Source organism: Raphanus sativus, chromosome 9, assembly GCF_000801105.2.
Source record: "Raphanus sativus cultivar WK10039 chromosome 9, ASM80110v3, whole genome shotgun sequence".
NCBI lineage: Eukaryota > Viridiplantae > Streptophyta > Magnoliopsida > Brassicales > Brassicaceae > Raphanus > Raphanus sativus.
Genome location: NC_079519.1, coordinates 36,629,496 through 36,648,124, shown reverse-complemented (window position 1 = coordinate 36,648,124; position 18,629 = coordinate 36,629,496). Strand labels below are relative to the sequence as shown.

The window sequence follows — 18,629 nt, the reverse complement described above, 5'->3', positions numbered from 1 at the left end:
CAAACCTTTTCTCAAAAAAAAAAACTCATATTCATGTCTATCAATATTCTATACTTTTTAACTTTTTGTCAAGCAATTCTACACTCATCATAGTTTACAAAAAAAAAAAAAACTACACTCATCACTAAAACATTATTTTATAGGGATAATACTTTCTCTTAAATAAAGAAAAACTCGTACGTGTGTTAAGGAGGTCAACGAGAGTCGAGACTTATCATGGGAGAATAGTAAGAGTCCACGCGGCGAATCCGTCACTACAAGAACGCTAACAACTTTTTATTAAAATATCAGTTTACATATACCCAAATAATTTACTAATACTACAAAATTATTCATTCGTGGCTTTATACTTTATTAGGGAAAATGGCAAGCTGGTTGTCATAGCTGTTGTTGATTCCCTCTGTCTTTCCAATGTTCTTTTGTTTTTAGCCATACAAAAAGATCAATAATATCACATCATTATATATGTATTATAGTGAATCAACAATTTCTTAATTACTCTTTTTAATTAAACCTGATTACCACAATTTGTTGTAGCTAATATTTATAGCTATGGAAATGTTGTCGCAGTCCGCAGTTAAATTCTTCTACCAATATTCTTAATGCATATGTTCTAAGATATCTAACCCTTAAAAATGGAGACGAAAGTGCAGCCAATTAATATAAGATCTAATTTATAAATGTTTTTTTGGTTTTTTGTCTCTCCTGATTCTAAATCTTGGTAGATACGTATATACACTGACATATAACATCAACATTTGCGTAAATTGGTCCATTGAATAGCTTTATTCACATTTGATAAAGATGCCTTCGGATTTCATAGCAAACAACAAGGGGTGGTGGCGCAGTTGGCTAGCGCGTAGGTCTCATAGCTATTGAGTGATCCTGAGGTCGAGAGTTCGAGCCTCTCTCACCCCAATTTTATTTTTACATTCTGTTCTACTTACTTGGGCTGAATGGGCCTTTTGTGTATTCTAAGAGCCCAGTTTGGGTTTGAGACATGTCTTTGATAAATCTGGCGGCCCATAAAATACTAAAACCATATTTTCCAAAAGGAAGTTCAGAAGCACACTAAAATAATTATTTAGTTGATAAAAATCATTATATACTCTATTGTAGATAATTCTATATTTTTAATGAAAATATATTCTGAAGCAAGAAGCTGACACTAGTATTATAAGGATTATTACTGATGCTTATACGAAACCACGAGCTAACCAAGTGATGGTAGTCTGATGATAATTTTTGGGAACTTGGTGTGTATTTATACCAGTTCATATAATAACACGTAATAATATAGTACGTTTTTGGATTAGTCCCCTCTGTAAATTGATTGGATGTTTGATAGAGTTTATTAAAAAAAAAATCACGAGCTCCGGAGAACATTTTTTAAAAGATGATAACAAAAGGATACACCGGTAGACGTTTTTGATATACATCGAATTAAAACTGTTTTCCGGATTAGTTAGTAGTAACAAGACGATCTACTTTGCTATCTGGTCCATCGTAAATCACGCACCCCCACGATCATGAACCGTACCAACTTCTAGACTTTGTCAACCTCGATGTTTCAATTTCCCATAAACTACGGTCGACCTTTTGGAATACAACTCTCACGTGCACATGAAATCGAAATTTACGGCGCACATCTTCTAGAAACAAATAAAAAATACGCACAAGTGACAAGTCAGAGGTACTTAGCTCTTGATAATTTCTTTTTAAATTAGCTCTTGATAAATTAAAAGTACACTAACGTAGGGGTGGGCACGGAGCGGATATCCGGAATTTTAAAGATATCCGTGATCCGATCCGTGCCTTACGAATATTCGATTTTTCGATCCGATCCGTAACTTTTCGGATATCCGGAACATCGGATATCCGCGAATATCCGATTTTTCCGGATATCCGATTTGATCCGTAAAAAATAATAAAAAATTTAAAAAATAAATAAAAATAAAATAAAAAGAAGAAAATCTGAAATAAAATAATAATATTTCATTATTTTTTTATAAAAAATTACATACTTTCAAAATTTTTAATAACTAAATAATTAATTTAGTGAATAAAAACATTATAAAACTTATATAAAGATATAAAAGTATGTATATTATATAATTTTATAAACATGTATACATATATATGTATATAACAGATCAGATCGGATGTCCGTTTCTAAAAATATTAGTATTTGTGATTTGCTTCGTCTTTGACAGATATTGGATTTTAGTATTTGCTTCGATTCGTTAAGTTACGGATATTCGGATTTTTTGGATCGAATCGGAATGAATAACGGATCGAATCAAAATTTACGGATATTTTGTCCACCCCTACACTAACGCGAGGAAAATATAAAGATAATATGAAAAATAGACGGTATCGCATCGCGCTCGAGTGTTTTTTTCTTCTACGCGTTGCAAACGAGTCAGGGACCGAGTACACCGGCCAGTCACCGTCAAACGGTACCTAACAAGTGGGTTCCATAGTCACGTTGAGTGTTTGTTTATATCATGAGTCATGACCGTCCATTGAGTTTCTTTTGTTGACCTCTTCTTGCATTGTGAATTGTTTGTAGTGTGACAAAGTATATTTCTTTTCAATCCAAACATTTTTGACAGTATCAGAATAATGATACACGATGTTCAGATTATATCCGGATAATCAACAATCTTTTTCTTCAGTTTGACTAAAAAAAACAATCGTTCTTAAGTATATCGTGTGAAATTATTTAATAACCAATCATTATAGTTTTATTGACGTAAAAAGAAAATTATAAGTGGGTCCTTTACACACGTCAAAGCTATGTGTGTTTCTGCGAAAGCCTTGTCAGTATAGCGAAACGTTAATGAACTTTCTTTCGTTATTACCGACGTTGAAGCCACACGAGGCAACAACACACAAATTAGGCACGCACGTGCGCGTGCGTCTTGTGTATATATATTACGTAACATATAGACCTCTCAAGAGTAATCAAAGTGCTAAAGAGAAGACCGAGAAGAAGAAGAAGAAAAAAATATGGACTGCAGAAAACACAAGCACCAAGGCAACAGAGGAGTATGCCCATCTTGTCTAAGGGAAAAACTCTCTCGTTTACCCAATACGACGACGTCGTACTACGTCATAAACCGATCTAGTTCCTCATCCACCACCGTTTCCTCTTCTCCGTCGTCGCCGGTTAAGGAACTCCACCGGAGAGCTGGCTCCATGTCGATGTCGTTCGCTGTGAGGGAAGCGTTGAGTGGTCAACTGGTTGAAGCTGGACTGAAGAAAAGCAGATCTATGGCTCATGTTCCCAGGGATTATTCTTATGTCGTTAGAGGTTCAAAGAACACGACGACGGAGAAAGTAAAACCCACCACGGTGAAGAAGACTGGATTCTGGACTAAGTTGCTTCATCTCAAAGGGAAGAGCGGTGGCGCCGTCGGAGGAGGAATGGTTGCTTCACGGCAAAGAGTGTATTAAGTTAGTATTTTAAAACATTTTCTTTTTTGACGTGTACAGCTACAGATTTGGAATAACTAAAAATAATGTTATTTACGTAAAAGATAAAAGATACGTAACGCTATGAAACTTCCTGGCATTTGAGTTTGACCAACCTATCCGTGATTTTCTATCAAATCTTGGAAGTATTCAATTTACTTTTCTTCTCTTGCAATCAACCTAATGACTCACCTCACGTGTCATTTTGTTCTTTATTTGTTTACAAGTATATATCAAATCCTTGATGCAAAAATATAACAAAGTTTCAAAGAAAAACGTATAATATAAACTTGTTTACAAATTTATATTTGTTTTTACTAAATTCGATTAGTTTGTATATGTATAAGATACTATCCAACAGTTACAGAACATGTAATAGCTGTAAACATATATAAAACCTACAACACAGAAAATAAACACATCCAAACTCTAGTGGGACGTTAATGTGTTTTTTAGCACACAAGTTAGCTCTCTTTATTGTCTTGTAAGTTTATCTCTATACTATGGTGAACAAATCTAGTGCTTTTGCTTTCACCAATCTCTTAGAGCACCTCCAACGCTGCTTCTTAGTGAATCCTTAGTATCTTTCCCTATGCTAAATGGATTAAACAAATATTAAAACAATTCCTGTAGTTAAGAATGAATCCTTAGCTAAGAGAATTAAGGATTTGATCCTTAGCCAATTCTTCTTCTTCACTTCTCGTTCATCTTGTCTTCTTCCTCCTTATTCAATTCTTCTTCCTCACTTTCCATCTCTTTCCCTTTCTCTCCTTAAAAACCCAAATCTTTCATCGATTGTGTTTCCCCGAGTCCACATGCGTTGTTTCTATTTATTGAAATTTTACCAATTTATTTTATTTTTGTGTAGGGAGGGAGGTTTGAATCGAGAGCAAGGATGGATTTCGTGAAGAATCTAGGTACAGACATGTCTTTAGCCTGAATTGTTATCCTTTATTACCTGATTGTTACTCTGAATTTGATGATTCCTTTTTGCAGTGATTAAGCAGAGTCTCCCTCTTTGTTTAGCTAATCTTATTTGAAACAGCACCAAGTTGTGTTCTTTAGTCCTTATGGGACATGCATTATTTGAGCAAAACACCAGTTTGGTTGGTTGGTTAAGTTTAACTGGCGGCCAGGCGGTTGATGACTCTTGAAAGTAGATGCTTTTGTTTAGCTAATCTTATATGAAACAGCACCAAGTTGTGTTCTTTTGTCCTTTAAGACTTGTATTGTTTGAGCATGGCACCAGTTTGGTTGAGTAAGTTTAGGTTTGAATGATGATCAGGCGGTTGATAACCCTTTAACTAGACTTAAAATGTGGTTGCTTTTGTTTAGCTAATCTCTTTGGAACAGCACCAAGTTGCGTGTTTTTTTTTTTTTGCCCTTTCAGACATGTATTGTTTGAGTTTGTAGATTCATTAAGTAGTTTAAATGATGAAAAGGCGGTTGATAACCCTTTAATGACACTTGAAATGTGAATGCTTTTGTTTAGCTAATCTCTTTGAAAACAGAAGCAATTTGTGTTCTTCTGGCCCGTAACCCGTTTGAGACTTGTATTGTTTGAGCAAAGCATTACTTTGGTTGGTTAAGTTTTGGTTTACATGATGGTCAGGCTGTTGATACTGCAGTTAGAGTGTTGAAAGAAGGAGGAATGGATGCTAAACTTGAAGGAGGTTCGCCTTCAAGGATTACTGCTGCAAAATCCATTGTGGAAGCAGGCATTGCGGTTATGGGACATGTTGCTGAACTGAAAGCACAGCTTGGCTTATATTATCGAACTTTTTTGTGATAGTGATTCATGTTTAACACAGTTTCATATTATTTTTAACTCAATGCAATTGACAATATTGTTTCACTTCTAAACATATGCATTTCACATTATAATTTTTTCTTCCCTAAAGATTCATAAATGGAATACACCATTGGACTAACTATTTGGATTATAATCCTTAACTCTTTAAAAAAAATATATATATATTAAAATAAAGCCTAAGGACTCTAATGGTAGTTTCACCATTGGAGATGCTCTTAGCAGTTTTCATTACCTTCGAACATCATCTTCATAGTCGTCCAGGTAGTGTCCGTGTTCTACTGACCTGTTTTTCTACTGCAACACACAGATTCTCTGTTGGTCGCAGATAAAGTTAGGCAAAGAAGAGTGCGAGAGTGAGGTTCGAGTTCAGTTGTTGTCGTTCCAAGACATGGTGACACCATTTTTTATTTATGTTTCTTGATTTGGTTTGTTTTAAGGTAAATGCCATTATAACACACATTCATTTTAGTTGGATTCCATCCCCAAAAAAAACCCTCACAAAACCTGCTAATGAAGCAGTCAACAAAATAATAATGACTGTATAGTTGAAACATAATAACCAGAATAAATCATAAAACTATGTGTTTAAGAACTTGAATTTGTAAAAATCTACGAGCTACAACACATGTTACTCTTTGCTGGTATCACCTGACCAGGACCAGGAACAATATCGATCTTCTTACCAGCAAGCGATCCATGTTGCTCTTCTTCACTCACAGCAAGACTCTTCTTGTTCACAATGTTGAAAATCTCGTTCAGAACCGTTGAGAAAGCGCTCTCAACATTGGTTGCGTTAAACGCAGACGTTTCCAAGAAGAATAAACCTTCTTTCTCTGCAAACTCTTTAGCGTCTTCGGTTGGGATAGCCCTTTGGTCTTCAAGATCTGACTTGTTCCCTATAAGGATGATCACAATGTTCTTGTCCGCATGAGCACGCAGTTCTTCTAGCCATCTTGGGATGTGATCAAATGTTTGGCGTCTGGTTATGTCGTAAACCAACATCGCCCCAACCGCTCCTCGGTAGTATGCACTTGTTACCGCTCTGTATCTGTTACATTGATACAAAGAAACCAAAGTCACAACCATTATGCTATAAAGACACTCTAAAATAAAAAAAAATCATTTTATTTATAACCTATGACAAGCATGAGATTTGGGGATTATAATACTATGGTGGTAGTTATTTAAATCTCGATGCACAGGTAAAATACCATATTCAACATTTTTCTACATTCCCTTAGGAATACTATATGCTCCCTCTACAGTCTACATTTTAATTATTTTATTTCTTTAATAGATGAAGTTGTTGGATTTTTGGTTTGTTTCAAGTCCAATTTCCAATTTCAATGTAAAATTTATTGAAGTTTTATGTCATGATTTTCACATTTTACATTTATTTATTTTTTCATTAGTTGAATTTTGTTTTCTCCTAACAAGGGATATATACTAATCCTAATCAGATTCCGAACCTGGAAGCCAGTTGAATTGTGATTAGATAGATAATTACTGATATTTTTGTTTAGATAATAATAGAATATTTTATTTTTCATTTCTGCATATGTATATCTACTAACAAAAAAAAACTTAAAAACAAAAGCGGACTGTACATTTTTTTTGTTTTGAAATACTGATCTTAAGGTTGTAAATTACTGATTCAAAGAACAGCTTAATTATTTGTATTTGCATAAGTTAAACCAAAGCAACTAGTCCTATCATAATCACACTTTAAAGTCTAACTAATCTCAACTGTTCAACTACTTTAGATCCCACAAAACGAGTTACTATCTATCTATCTATCTATCTATCTATCTATCTATCTATTGGATCCATGATTAGTAGAATTCTATACGCTCTGAAAGTCAGTAGAATTACCGTTCTTGGCCGGCGGTATCCCAGATCTGAGCCTTAACACTCTTGTGATCGATCACAAGCGTCCGAGTCTGGAACTCCACCCCGATGGTTGCCTTGGAATCCAAACTGAACTCGTCCCTCGCGTATCGAGCAAGTATCTGCGACTTCCCAACCGCCGAATCGCCGATCAGAACAACCTTGAACACGTAGTCTATCTTCTGCGACGGGTCTCCGTATCCTCCTCCTCCACTCGCCATCTTCAATCCTCTTAAGATCAGATCCTCTGCTTCAACTAATAAGCCTTTACCCGTAAAGGGAGCTTTTGGACAATTTTAAACGAAGAGATCTGATACGGTCGTCTACGTCACTTTCAACTATTGGTCAGTAGTATTTTAATTATTTTTGCTGACGTGTTTTAATGATATGCATCGTTAGATTCTGGCTGTTCTGATCTTGGCGGTCGGATTATCTTTATGTCAGGCGAATGTTTATTACGAGTGTAAAATCGCAATTGATTAAAAGGTTAAATTTCTTACTATTGGGCCTCCAGGCTCATTAATGGTATAATAAATTGGCCGGATATTATGTCCAAATGGGCCTTGGTGATGTAGTTTCTTGAGGGAATTCATTTCAGTGTGAATTTGTGGGTACGAAGGCCCAATTATACTTTTTGATATATATATTCGGACTGGATTTTGTAATCTCGATACTATAAAAATTAACTCGCAGTTAAAGTCACCAAGTGACCGTTAGAGCAAAGAAAAAAAAAGTAAACAATAGAATTTAATTCATGACCGTTGGGAGAGAAGAAGATCAAAAGTCTCCAGTTTCAATTGCTTTGATGCCTCGCCTATAAATAAAGACCTCCTCTCTTACAGAACCTTAAGTACCTCCTCTCTTACAGAACCTTAAGTTTGTCATTCATTCTCTTTTCTTTTTTTTTGTTGGTCTCGGAAGAGTTATTACTTGTGAGTTTTCACTTTTCAAAGATGACTGTTGATTGATCTCTGCCATGCCTCTACGCTACCACGTCTGCAGGGTCTGTTCTTTCTCCTATCTCTTTCTTTGCTACGTTCTTTCTCCTTTTCCAACCTTTGCATCGGTGGATTGTCGAGACGGGAGAGTATGCTTGCTTTGATCGTTCTTCAGACGTTTTACTGTTTCGGCTGTTTATCAGGTCTTCTTGTTTTACCTTTCACCTATTCTTATTACACAAACTGGTTTTTGTTTCTGCCAAACGTGTTTTTATCCGGCATTATTTTTTCTCAATTTTTTTTTAAAACACGTTTTAAGTTTTTTGGGGGAATTTTATATAACTTGATTGATCATGGAGATTTAGTGTAAATTTGTGGCAACAATTGAACAGAATACCCGGTGTTTGTATTGTTAGAGGTACTTATGTTTATTTGGTTCAACACATATGATCACTAAATTCTTCTAATCGGTCTAGCAATTATAAAATTCTCCTTTTGTTTGTTTTTCTGTCAAATATTTTTTATTTAAAATACCTTTTCAAGGGTTTTGGGATTGTTATGTAACTTGATTGATTATGGAAATTTAGTGTAAATTTTTGAAATTAATAGATGACACTATCCTTTTGACTTTTGAGAGGGAAGTAAGCTTCGGGTTTCTCGTTGGTTGCTGCAAGGATTGAACACAAGTGTTGAAAGCTTCTGAAGGCGAGAGAAGGTTTCAAGCTGAGTTGGATTAGCTTTGGCACATGACTGTCACGTGAGTTGTCCTTAACTTCAAAAGAAAGGGAGAGAGAGAGAGAGATTAGAGAAGGATTGTACTTTCAGCTTTGGCACATGACTGTCACTTGAGTTGTCCTTAACTTCAAAAGAAAGGGGGAGAGAGAGAGATTAGAGAAGGATTGTACTTTCAGGTTTAGGGTGTTTCTCTGTTCTTCTCTTTTTTCGGGTGTAAACTGATTGATTTGTAAAAGTCTACACAACCATGCCGGAGGTGATTTCAGGTTATCATCTATAAAACTTGGGGACCGCACCTAACCGGATGTACCCGTTAGTTAACACGGAGAACCGGGTCATATCGCTCTGTGTTCTTTGAATCTTTGATTCATTCCAACTCAAGTTCGTTGTTCTTGAAGTCTGTCTCAAGAGTGTTTGAGATTCTCAACAACTTCTTTCGCTACTTACTGAATGTTGATATACATGCAATAGGTTTTGAGGATTGAATATATGAATTTTCAGCTATGTTTTTTGCTCCCGTGAGTCATCAAGGTAACGCAAAAGTCTCGTTAGTTAACTGTGTTGGCTGGCCTTCACGAGAACTAAGCTTAGCTTCGTTCTCTCTTTCCTTGTCTCTGACTTTATGAATCCTCAGGGTTGATGATGATATCGTGGGGGGAAACGTTCTTTTTATTTTTATTTTTTTTGCTGTTCATATTTGGACGATCCAAGAATATGGACTTGCTCTAAGACATGGCTGAGAGGATATATTATGTGTGATGAGACCATGTAATTTTTTTAAGTTGTGGGACTTTTGATCATATCAATCACGAAAGCAGCTTCAGCTTATTCCTTACAGTTTTGCAAAGTACGGGGAAGCTGTTTGAGAGCAGCAGCAAGGAACATCCAAACAGATACTCTTTCAATAAAACTAGATAATCCTTAAAACTACACAAGAAGCGGCTGAGTGGAAATGTCTACGGTTTACAAGTTGTTTCTGGTGTGTTGAAGCCAAGGGAGAGTGAGTGAGGTGTTTCACTGTGGTTTCTCATTCATGTATTGTATCCCCATTATTTTTTTGAATTCAAAGTTTTCCCTCTAATAGAGTTCTTGACGATATGATTTCAAAAGTCAGGCTAATAAAATATGCCCATTAGTTCTAATAACAAACCAGGCTAATAAAAAATACTTCTTTCGAAAAAAGATTTTATAGAGTATTGACGCACATTAAAAATACTATAAATGTTTACCATTTAATTTATTATTATCTTTACTATATGTTTTCCAATAACTAGCAACCATATTTGTCAATTCAAATATTTTTAATTAATGTTTTTCAAAGTTATACAACTTGTTAAAACCAGTTACTAATAATGCTTTAGAGATATAGAAAATCTATCATGAACAAAAAAAATAATCTAACAGAGATATTTCTTTTGGAATGGGAAAGAGTAGCTGAACTGTTTAAAAAATTTCTAAATACAGTACTCGAATTGTACATAATAATAATAACTATTTGCACATGAGAGTTTTATATTTACATTTACAACTTTTTCAATACATGGTTTTCAAATTTTATGATTCCCGCAGAATTAAAAAAAAATAAGTATCAGCAGCAACCCCCATTTTATTATTATGAATAATCCTTTGTTTTACAAAATGCACTCATCTTTATTCTTGTTGTTTTGTATCCAAGAACTCAAATCTAAGCTGGTTCACGATGTCTAGTTGCCCAACTCGAGCTCAGCGCTCTAAGCCGTTGAAAATACTCACCAAGAGCCAACAACCCTCGAGCCGCTTGTCGTGTAGTCAAGATCCTATGCATTTGTTGCAACGTCTCATGTCTCAAATGATCAGCCTAAGAAACAATACAAACACATCAAGAAACTGATACTACTTTCTTAAAATGTGTGTTCGATTATCAAAACTAGTATGATATTTACCTGATTAACAAAGCTGACAGAAGCTTCTGCTCTCTCCATTGCAGAATTCACCTGAGGAACGTAATTTCCTTCACCTAGTCGTCCACCTGCAATACAATCCGCAAGGGTGTGTTGTAGCTTCTCCATTCCTTGAGATAAAGCGTCTTCAGCTTGCTGACATGATTGTCTTAGGTTGCATACATCTAGGATCTGTTGATCCGTCATTACATCAAAATGTGGCAAAAGAACCTGCAAAAAAAAAGATTTTAAAACATTGTATTAGTACAATGTCCTATATTGGAAATTAAAAATATTTTTAAATAATATATAAGATAGATGAACCAATCGCACTAATTGGTTTAGTTTGGAATCTCATCTAACTTAACGCACTGTTGTAGTGTCTTATTTTCTCTACCTTGATAAGATCCGAGGGTCGAAACCCACCAATCCACAGGAAAAAACGTTCTGCAGAAGTTCTCCACATCCCTGACATGATGAAGAAAACATCTTCTTTTGCAGCGGCTGATTTCATCCGGAAAAGATCAAAGTAATGTTTCATGGCGATTTCAACAAGCAAACGAAGCTCCACATCGCCGACATGTCCTTGCAAAACAGTTCTTAGTTCGCATATTTGTTTGTTTTGTTCTTCAATCCAATGTCCATACTCCATCTCAAATGCAACAATCCCTGTTTTAATCTTGACGTTCAAGTTTTGATTCTTGTCAAGAATACTACCCTGTTCTTGATACACACCTGGATTCATGTTTTCCGAGAAACCGAGAGAAGTAGTAGTACTGGTATCTATGCCATTCCCAACGTAGAACCCCTGATATCATCCAACTTTCTGTCAGCATTTGCACATATATTTTGAAAATGGAAAGAATTTTTTTTTATGCGACTACGAGGTTTTGGGTCCCTAGCTAGACCCGTAAATCCTTTATACTGAAGCCTATACCATGTTAGAATAGTCCTTCTCAACGGGAACTAAAACAAATAAATTTCGATTTATTAACCTGTTGTCTAGCACGATCGAGTTCTTGCTCTAACTGTATTAACTTCAACCTGCTTGTTTCTAGCTGCTGAACATAAGCCTACAAAAGGAAAAAAGAAAAAAAAAAGAATCTCCCGTTGAATAAACAAACAGAAACAAAGATCAAAAGTTTTTTTCCAAGGATGTGAATAATGTTATAAGCTTTATATACCTTCTTGCGCAAGCGACTTTTCTTAGCAGCCTCACGGTTTTGCGCAAGCCGTCTCTTTATCTGTAATGATATCAATATTTAGTATATACGGTCACAGCAAAATAAAACTTAATAGAAGCAATAGTAGTTACCTTATCAGGATGTCTGGACGTGGAAGTTTCTTGGTCAAACACGAGAGGAGTTCCATGGGAAGTATCCTCTGACTAGAGAAAAATGATTTCAAGGAATTAAAGCTTTTAGATTTAAAAAAAACAAGAACGGTTGTCATTAAGAGATCGAAGAACAATGAAGCAAAAAGGTACCAAGTTGTTGTCTAGTTGACTATTCTGTATTATAATGTGGCTTGGGGTGTTGAGATTCCCATTGCCAATATTGCTTTTGAAAGTTTCTCCCCACATACCAAATTGATGGAGAGGCTCGTATATATTAACTCTTCTCGCTGGCACGAAATGTGTTGATGTTGAATTCATGCTTCTCTCAACTGCAAACTAAGAAGATGCAATGTTTTTAAAACAATGTGTTGATAGCATATAACTATTTCAATCCTCAAAAAAAAAACAGGACAAGTAACATAACCACTTTATATTCTAGATATATGTTTATACAAAGACAAAGTAAAATCGGAGAGAGCATGAAGATTCTCTAAGAACTTGGAGAAGACCAAAAGATAACAAGAGAAACATATGTGGCAAGTGACAACTAAAAGAACATAAATGGCTATAAACTTTAAGTAACGTTCCTATCACTCAATTTTGCATCCTCCTACAATCCCTGACATCCACCTATAAAAACAAAATACTGAAACTTGCCTACCCGGAAGAAAAATTTATCCTCAATAGTGTTTGGAAGGTGATAGGAGATAAGATCATATAAACAGAATAAACGCTTCAGAAGTCAAGTTTCCACTTATTGAGAATGTCACTTTATATCAGCATCACTAAAGATGGACCAACTTAACAAGATTAACAGTTAAACATACCTTCAAACAACTAAGGAATTTTCATCCACTCGTTTACAAAACTCTTGTATGCAAACATAGAAGAAAGGTAAACTAAAAGAACAAGAGACTGCATCAGAAAAGCAAACACTAATCATGAAGTCAACACATACATAATCTACAAGTGTAGAGAGATTGAAACTTTTCTAATACAATACAGTTTTTGAGCACCAATACAGTTTTTGAATGCACCAAAAACAAAAACAAAAAAATACAGTTCTTGAGCATATTCGAATCAGTACCAGCTTAAATTCCAAGCAACCCACAAAAAAAAAACATAACGAGACAAAACTCATCAAAACAAGTAATAAGATAACAAAAATGGTGTTAGACTGTTAAGTACTAACAAGATTAGAATGCAACATATTAAAGTCAACGCCGTGAAGTCTCTCACTTTTCACTTCTTGTTTTTCCCTCTTCCTCGCTTACACTACGGAGAAAACAAAAGGTATAGATCGGCTAAGAACAGAGATCTAAAGTCTAACCTTCTGATGGTTTCTCGCGTCAAGGCAGGGACTCGAAGAATGTAAACTTTTGTCGCGAACACCATGAAAGAAGGAAGATATTTAGCGCCAAGATCAGATGTAAAGCCCACAAGTTCGGAGTTCGAATCTGACCGTAAACAGAAGGGGTTTTAAAAGCTCTTGTTTATGTCTTAGAAACTCTGGTCTCATCATCTTGAAGAAGTAAAAGAAGAGGAATCATGCGAGAACACGACAACTTTAAATGAGACTTTTGGCGATGTTATTTAAATATTTCCCAACGTCAGAATACAAATTAACAAAATACAATATGTAATAAATTAATAATATACAATATATATTTTAAATTTAATTTTGTCCAATCATGTAGCCACGATAAGTCAATACCAACTATTACATGTTTCTATATTAACTTTTCCTCGACTCTTAATTAATAAAAAGTATATTAATTACAGTATTACGTATGATTTTTTTTTGAAACGGTGTGAAAAGAAAAAAAAAAAACTGTTTTCCGCACTTAGCAAAACTTACCAAAGGAAAAAATAATTACCAGCGAATTAATATGTATGATTCGAATCTTAATATTCGTCAAATAAATGTGATTAAATTAAAATAATTTGTTATTCGTTTTTTATTCAGTTGTCATATGTCTCCACTACCTCTCGCTGATGTGCGCACCAGGTAGATCCATTTTTTGTTCTCTTTTAAATTCTCCTTTTGTATCCATTTTTCTATACAGTTTTGGTTAGCTGTTACATGATGTACTGTATCATGATATAATACTAGTTAACGTCTTTGAGCAAATAAGCGAACGACAAGCACGACTTCTTCGAAATAATCAACGTTTATTTTAATGTTGAGCTTAAGAAGAATTAATCAATCTTTTTGATTTATTTTCTGAATCAACTGCATGTAGCAGCTAACCGAATTTGTACTAACTAGGAGAATGTATTAGTTAGTATTGTAATATACAGATTGTAACATTAATTTATATCCAATTTTAGCAAAAAAAAGAAGGAAAAAAACATTAATTTATATTTTTGTTAATAATAAAAAATCTTAACGGTAGAATACGAGTATAATTTATTCAAAAACTTGGTCATTAGCCTTTGGGAGTCCAGACAGGCTAGATTGGTAGGGTTAATTAGGTAAAGGAATCACCTAAATAATATATTGCAACTTTGGATTTGATGTATCAAAGGTTAAAACATATTGGCCCTTCAAGCTCCATAGGAGACATTATGTATTCTTAATTGCTTATCTATCATTAAAAAAGTACTGCTTGGTTGTATAGTCTTGAAGACATAATTAATGAAAAGTTAACATGTCTCATTGATTCCCACAGTTAGCTTTTAGACCACATATAACCCCATAATCACATATTGAATGATTTTGTTGTACCTAGCTTAGGAGTTACAACTAATCAACTGAGATTTTTAGTAGTCTATATACATTTTTAGAAGACTATACAATTGTGCCTACTTGCGTAAAACGACGAAGTATAGTAACAGTTTTACAAAATAAAGTGTTACAAAATAAAAAGACGAAGGATAGTAATAACCATTTTGTTTAGGTACTTCCTCTTTCGTTGAATGATTGCTGTTTTATAATTTGACTTTGTATTTAAATGATTACTATTCGGGAGTGTAACTAATGCCTTTTGTTTTTTTAAATAAAATATAATTTAAAATATAAAAACATAAATAGTAGAACTTTATGAAAAATAAATAAAGCATTAAACTAATTAAAAACATAGCCAAAAATTATAAATAAAATCATGTGTTTGTTTTCAATGTGTGAAAACTAAAACATCAACTTTGTAACTACAGATGAAGTATTTATCAAAACAATGCATATGACATTCAGGGTTAGAACTTAGAACTAAACCTCCATCATACATGACGTGAGATGTTTCATGGACATGCATAGCATATGCATAGAGAACGAAGATAATTTCCACAAATTAGGTACAATAGAGACGAGTAGTATTTATTTTCTTAATTTATAATGCGATCTAATATATTGGATTATCTAGTAGGAGGAAACTAACTACAACAGGATAAGTTTAACAAGTAATAACCTGTTAAATAATTTGATATTTTTCTTAGACTTCGGTCGTGCAAATGATTTGTGTGAAAAGCTAACACTACAATTCATATGATAGTGGCTTTTTAGACGTACGATCCATTATGGATAAAAGACATCGGTGAATTTTAGTTTAACTCTATCCACGTATTAACATACATCAATATTTATTGACGAAAATTATAATAATATTATAAAAACGAGAAGATAGCAAAAGAGACGTCACGCATAGACATTCTCTTAAGCTTTTGCCTATTTGTAGAATTATTCATTATTCTCCAAGTGCTATCTTACAAAGTGGTTTGCCACCAGGAGTGGCTAGCTCGTGTTTGGATTCTCAGTCTTTCTTGTTCATATTTTAACATAAGCGAGGTTTTTTTTGTCCCATCCTTGTAAATATACATATTTATACTAATTCCAAATAATTTTGTTAATTTAAATAAAAACAATTGTTTATCTAGCTAGCAATAATGATACTTCTTTGTGTATCTAATACATGATACAGTTTAAATAACTTAATAGAAGTGATAAACTAATCGTTGATCTGGACCATTGAAGCAACTTCATAGTAAATAAGAACTATTGGTCCATTTGTCACTTGCTTTACTGATGATGGTATATCATCTACAAAACTCAATATTAGTCGACAGACACTGTTACTTTGTACTGACAAGAACATGACTGAATCATTGGTTTGTAAATCGAATCTTGCTATCGTACCGTATAAATTAGTTAAAGATCAGTGATGTAGTGAGTACATGTTGATAGAGTTGGATTCATATGGCACATGCATAAGCCTAATGGAGATGAGAACTTTACCAATGGGATAATTAACAAAAAAATGAAATCAATACCAAAATTTTATTAAATAATGGATGTTAGGGGAGATAATAGAAGCAACATCTGGCCCCCATCATTGGACCATATCTGATGTTTTGGGTCATTGTTTGCGTCATACGACCATTAAGAAAACAATGTAACTCAATCAGGCGCTTTTATATTCTAATTAGATTTATTTTCTCAATAATTTATCACGTAAAGTAAACATTGCGATGGTCACAGCCATTGGCAAGCTAATAGCCTAATACCAAATTATATTAACACATCTTTTCTATATCTGATTCTTTGTTAAAAGAATTATTCGAGAAGAGATTCTCGATTAAAAAAAAAGAGAGTAGCCAGTAATTAGTATATTTAAGAATGAATTGATAAATAATTCAGGAAAGAAAACAATGTTTCAGGGGGTTCATGCCCCTACGGGGCTCTGAAAAGTCTTCACATGGAGTAGATCCCACTTATCCACTTAGGTATAAAGGTGTAATAAGTTAGGTGTTTCAGTGAATATATTAGATAAATATTCGATGTTAATATAATATGGGCAATACTTGTTTTACAATCGAGGTGTTTTTAAGTGTCTAAAGATGTTAAAAAGGAGAAAAAAGTGTCCTATAATGTATGAAAAGAATGAGAAAACAGTAGGAATGATGTGATTCTCTTCATCGGATTAAGGCCTATATCATAACGTAGGAAACAATAGTATGGAGTATGGACCATTATTGGGCTATTTGGGCTTGAAGAAATTTAAGCTTAAAGTGCTTAATACATCTGTCATTTTTAATAACTGAAGAGTGTCACGCTGTCAGGTTTTGACCCATAGTTTTATGTTCAAATCTGAGACTGAATTTTTTTTTTTTTAATACCACTGAGAGTCTGAGACTGAAATTAACATATTTAGGGATTCACGTATAATATTTATAATTTTTTCTTTTTTTTTGTAAAAATATTTATAATTTTATGTTAATATAGTTTTCTTCTCCTTTTTATATTAAAGTTTTCGTATAATATTTTGGTCAATAGTTTTCGTATAATTTTACTTTGATTGGTTGTTACAGAGATTTTATTAATCGTTGGCTAATAAATTTCTAAACTGAAATATGTTAATCTTGCAAACATTATACGGAATTTTTAATTTGACAAACCCTATTCTGCTATAATGAAAAGAATAGTAATATCAAACCTTGATATATATATATATATATATATAATAAAAAGAATATTTATATTTATTTTTTGTGTACAGTGTACATCAAACCTTGATGTAATAGTATTAATTTTAGTTTTAAATGACAAACGCTAATTAATTTAGAAGAAATTTTCTGATTGATTTTCCATTGGAAATATATAATAACTGATTGATTTGGATAATGAAAAATTGAAGTTGAGCCCAAAAAAAAAAAAAAAAAAAAAACATAAAACCGACAGTGCCCCCTGGCCACCTTAACACGAAAACCACAGCTACCAACAGATTCGGCCCGATATAAAAACCATTAACGAAGTTCTATATTAAAAATATACTATAAGAGAAATATCGACCCAACCTTATCCAATACCTACTCGTTAAAGCAGTATAAATATACAAACGTTCAACTATCTACTGATATAGAACCAGAAAGAATAAATAACCGAAAGCGATAGAAATCGATCTGATTCAATGTCGGACATAGCGATATTGGTGGTGGAGGAGTATGAGCGGAGGGTGAGACAGCCGGAGGATTCGAAGACGGCGATGGTGGACTTTGATTGGTGGAAGAAATTTCCCGGGAAGATGATGACCGTAGGAGTCCACGAGAAGAAGATAGAAAGTTTCATGAAGAAGTTTGAGGCCAAGTCTCAGTTTGCTATTGCCATCTCACATGGCGTTTTCTCTGCTTGAAACCAGTTTGTTTATAACTAATCTCGTTTCTTAATCACTGCTTTGTGTTTTGCCTTTGCTTTGGGAGTTTTTATGTAAAAAAGGTAAATATTTGAATTAACCAAATGTAATTTTCTGCTAAATTAAATTAAAGAAGTAAAAATGTTGCCTAAATTTTATATTAGTACCAATCAGCCCAACACAGCCTAAACTAATTTTCCAGTGAGCCAATGTGTTGTTTTTATCACACAGCTAATCTTTTTCTTTTTTCTTTTTGGGTCAGAACTCAGAAGTATGTAATTAGGCTTCATAAAGATGGTGACAATCTCTGTCTTTTGTGAAATATCAATGATAAATTTTTAACAAAACTTAAGATTACCGGTCGAGTTTGCTGAGATTGACTATATTCTGAATTAAAGT

The 18,629-nt window shown here is 33.9% G+C and overlaps 4 protein-coding genes, 2 long non-coding RNA genes and 1 other non-coding gene across 9 annotated transcripts; 5 read left to right on the top strand and 2 right to left on the bottom strand.

The window, feature by feature from the left end:
- The first annotated feature begins 833 nt into the window (after positions 1-833).
- TRNAM-CAU (transfer RNA methionine (anticodon CAU)) lies at positions 834-918 on the top strand. The gene is given in 2 exon segments: positions 834-871; positions 883-918. It is a non-coding gene; the product is annotated as a tRNA-Met (tRNA).
- A 2,025-nt stretch (positions 919-2,943) lies between these two features.
- Positions 2,944-3,592, top strand: LOC108827887 (uncharacterized). The gene has a single exon (XM_018601400.2). It carries the CDS (start codon positions 3,013-3,015, stop codon positions 3,457-3,459), a length of 447 nt encoding a protein of 148 aa, XP_018456902.1. The 5' UTR covers positions 2,944-3,012; the 3' UTR covers positions 3,460-3,592.
- Positions 3,593-3,967: 375 nt separating this feature from the next.
- Positions 3,968-5,363, top strand: LOC130494628 (uncharacterized). Its single transcript, XR_001945735.2, has 2 exons — positions 3,968-4,394; positions 5,090-5,363. It is a non-coding gene; the product is annotated as an uncharacterized LOC130494628 (long non-coding RNA).
- A 438-nt stretch (positions 5,364-5,801) lies between these two features.
- LOC108827885 (ras-related protein RABA4a) lies at positions 5,802-7,499 on the bottom strand. The gene is made up of 2 exons (XM_018601396.2): positions 7,163-7,499; positions 5,802-6,338 (listed from the first exon to the last, which is right to left on the bottom strand). Exons 1-2 carry the CDS (start codon positions 7,396-7,398, stop codon positions 5,900-5,902), a joined length of 675 nt encoding a protein of 224 aa, XP_018456898.1. The 5' UTR covers positions 7,399-7,499; the 3' UTR covers positions 5,802-5,899.
- A 501-nt stretch (positions 7,500-8,000) lies between these two features.
- On the top strand, positions 8,001-9,247 carry LOC108826138 (uncharacterized). The gene is made up of 2 exons (XR_008938277.1): positions 8,001-8,318; positions 8,758-9,247. It is a non-coding gene; the product is annotated as an uncharacterized LOC108826138 (long non-coding RNA).
- Positions 9,248-10,322: 1,075 nt separating this feature from the next.
- LOC108823845 (transcription factor TGA1) lies at positions 10,323-13,674 on the bottom strand. Of its 3 annotated transcripts, XM_018597133.2 has the most exons (9): positions 13,436-13,674; positions 12,256-12,441; positions 12,085-12,156; positions 11,954-12,013; positions 11,765-11,842; positions 11,505-11,577; positions 11,167-11,438; positions 10,773-11,000; positions 10,323-10,687 (listed from the first exon to the last, which is right to left on the bottom strand). In XM_018597133.2, exons 2-9 carry the CDS (start codon positions 12,421-12,423, stop codon positions 10,535-10,537), a joined length of 1,104 nt encoding a protein of 367 aa, XP_018452635.1. In that variant the 5' UTR covers positions 12,424-12,441; positions 13,436-13,674; the 3' UTR covers positions 10,323-10,534. The 3 variants fall into 3 exon arrangements, with proteins under 3 accessions (XP_018452635.1, XP_018452633.1, XP_018452634.1); XM_018597131.2 differs by having other exon boundaries at positions 11,167-11,577; XM_018597132.2 differs by having other exon boundaries at positions 11,167-11,577; positions 12,256-12,434.
- Positions 13,675-17,918: 4,244 nt separating this feature from the next.
- On the top strand, positions 17,919-18,383 carry LOC108826056 (uncharacterized). Its single transcript, XM_018599429.2, has one exon. The coding sequence runs from the start codon at positions 18,009-18,011 to the stop codon at positions 18,228-18,230; it is 222 nt and encodes a 73-aa protein (XP_018454931.1). The 5' UTR covers positions 17,919-18,008; the 3' UTR covers positions 18,231-18,383.
- The last annotated feature ends 246 nt before the right edge of the window (positions 18,384-18,629 follow it).

Bases quoted from the DNA above. Each gene is read 5' to 3' on its own strand.
- LOC108823845 (XM_018597131.2), bottom strand. From the start codon at position 12,423: ATGAATTCAACATCAACACATTTCGTGCCAGCGAGAAGAGTTAATATA. The intron at 11,578-11,764 runs GTTAATAAATCG...GGATGATATCAG, and splicing joins TCGATCGTGCTAGACAACAG to GGGTTCTACGTTGGGAATGG. The intron at 10,688-10,772 runs GTAAATATCATA...ATTGTTTCTTAG, and splicing joins CTGTCAGCTTTGTTAATCAG to GCTGATCATTTGAGACATGA.
- LOC108827887 (XM_018601400.2), top strand. From the start codon at position 3,013: ATGGACTGCAGAAAACACAAGCACCAAGGCAACAGAGGAGTATGCCCA.
- LOC108827885 (XM_018601396.2), bottom strand. From the start codon at position 7,398: ATGGCGAGTGGAGGAGGAGGATACGGAGACCCGTCGCAGAAGATAGAC. The intron at 6,339-7,162 runs GTAATTCTACTG...TCAATGTAACAG, and splicing joins GATACCGCCGGCCAAGAACG to ATACAGAGCGGTAACAAGTG.
- LOC108826056 (XM_018599429.2), top strand. From the start codon at position 18,009: ATGTCGGACATAGCGATATTGGTGGTGGAGGAGTATGAGCGGAGGGTG.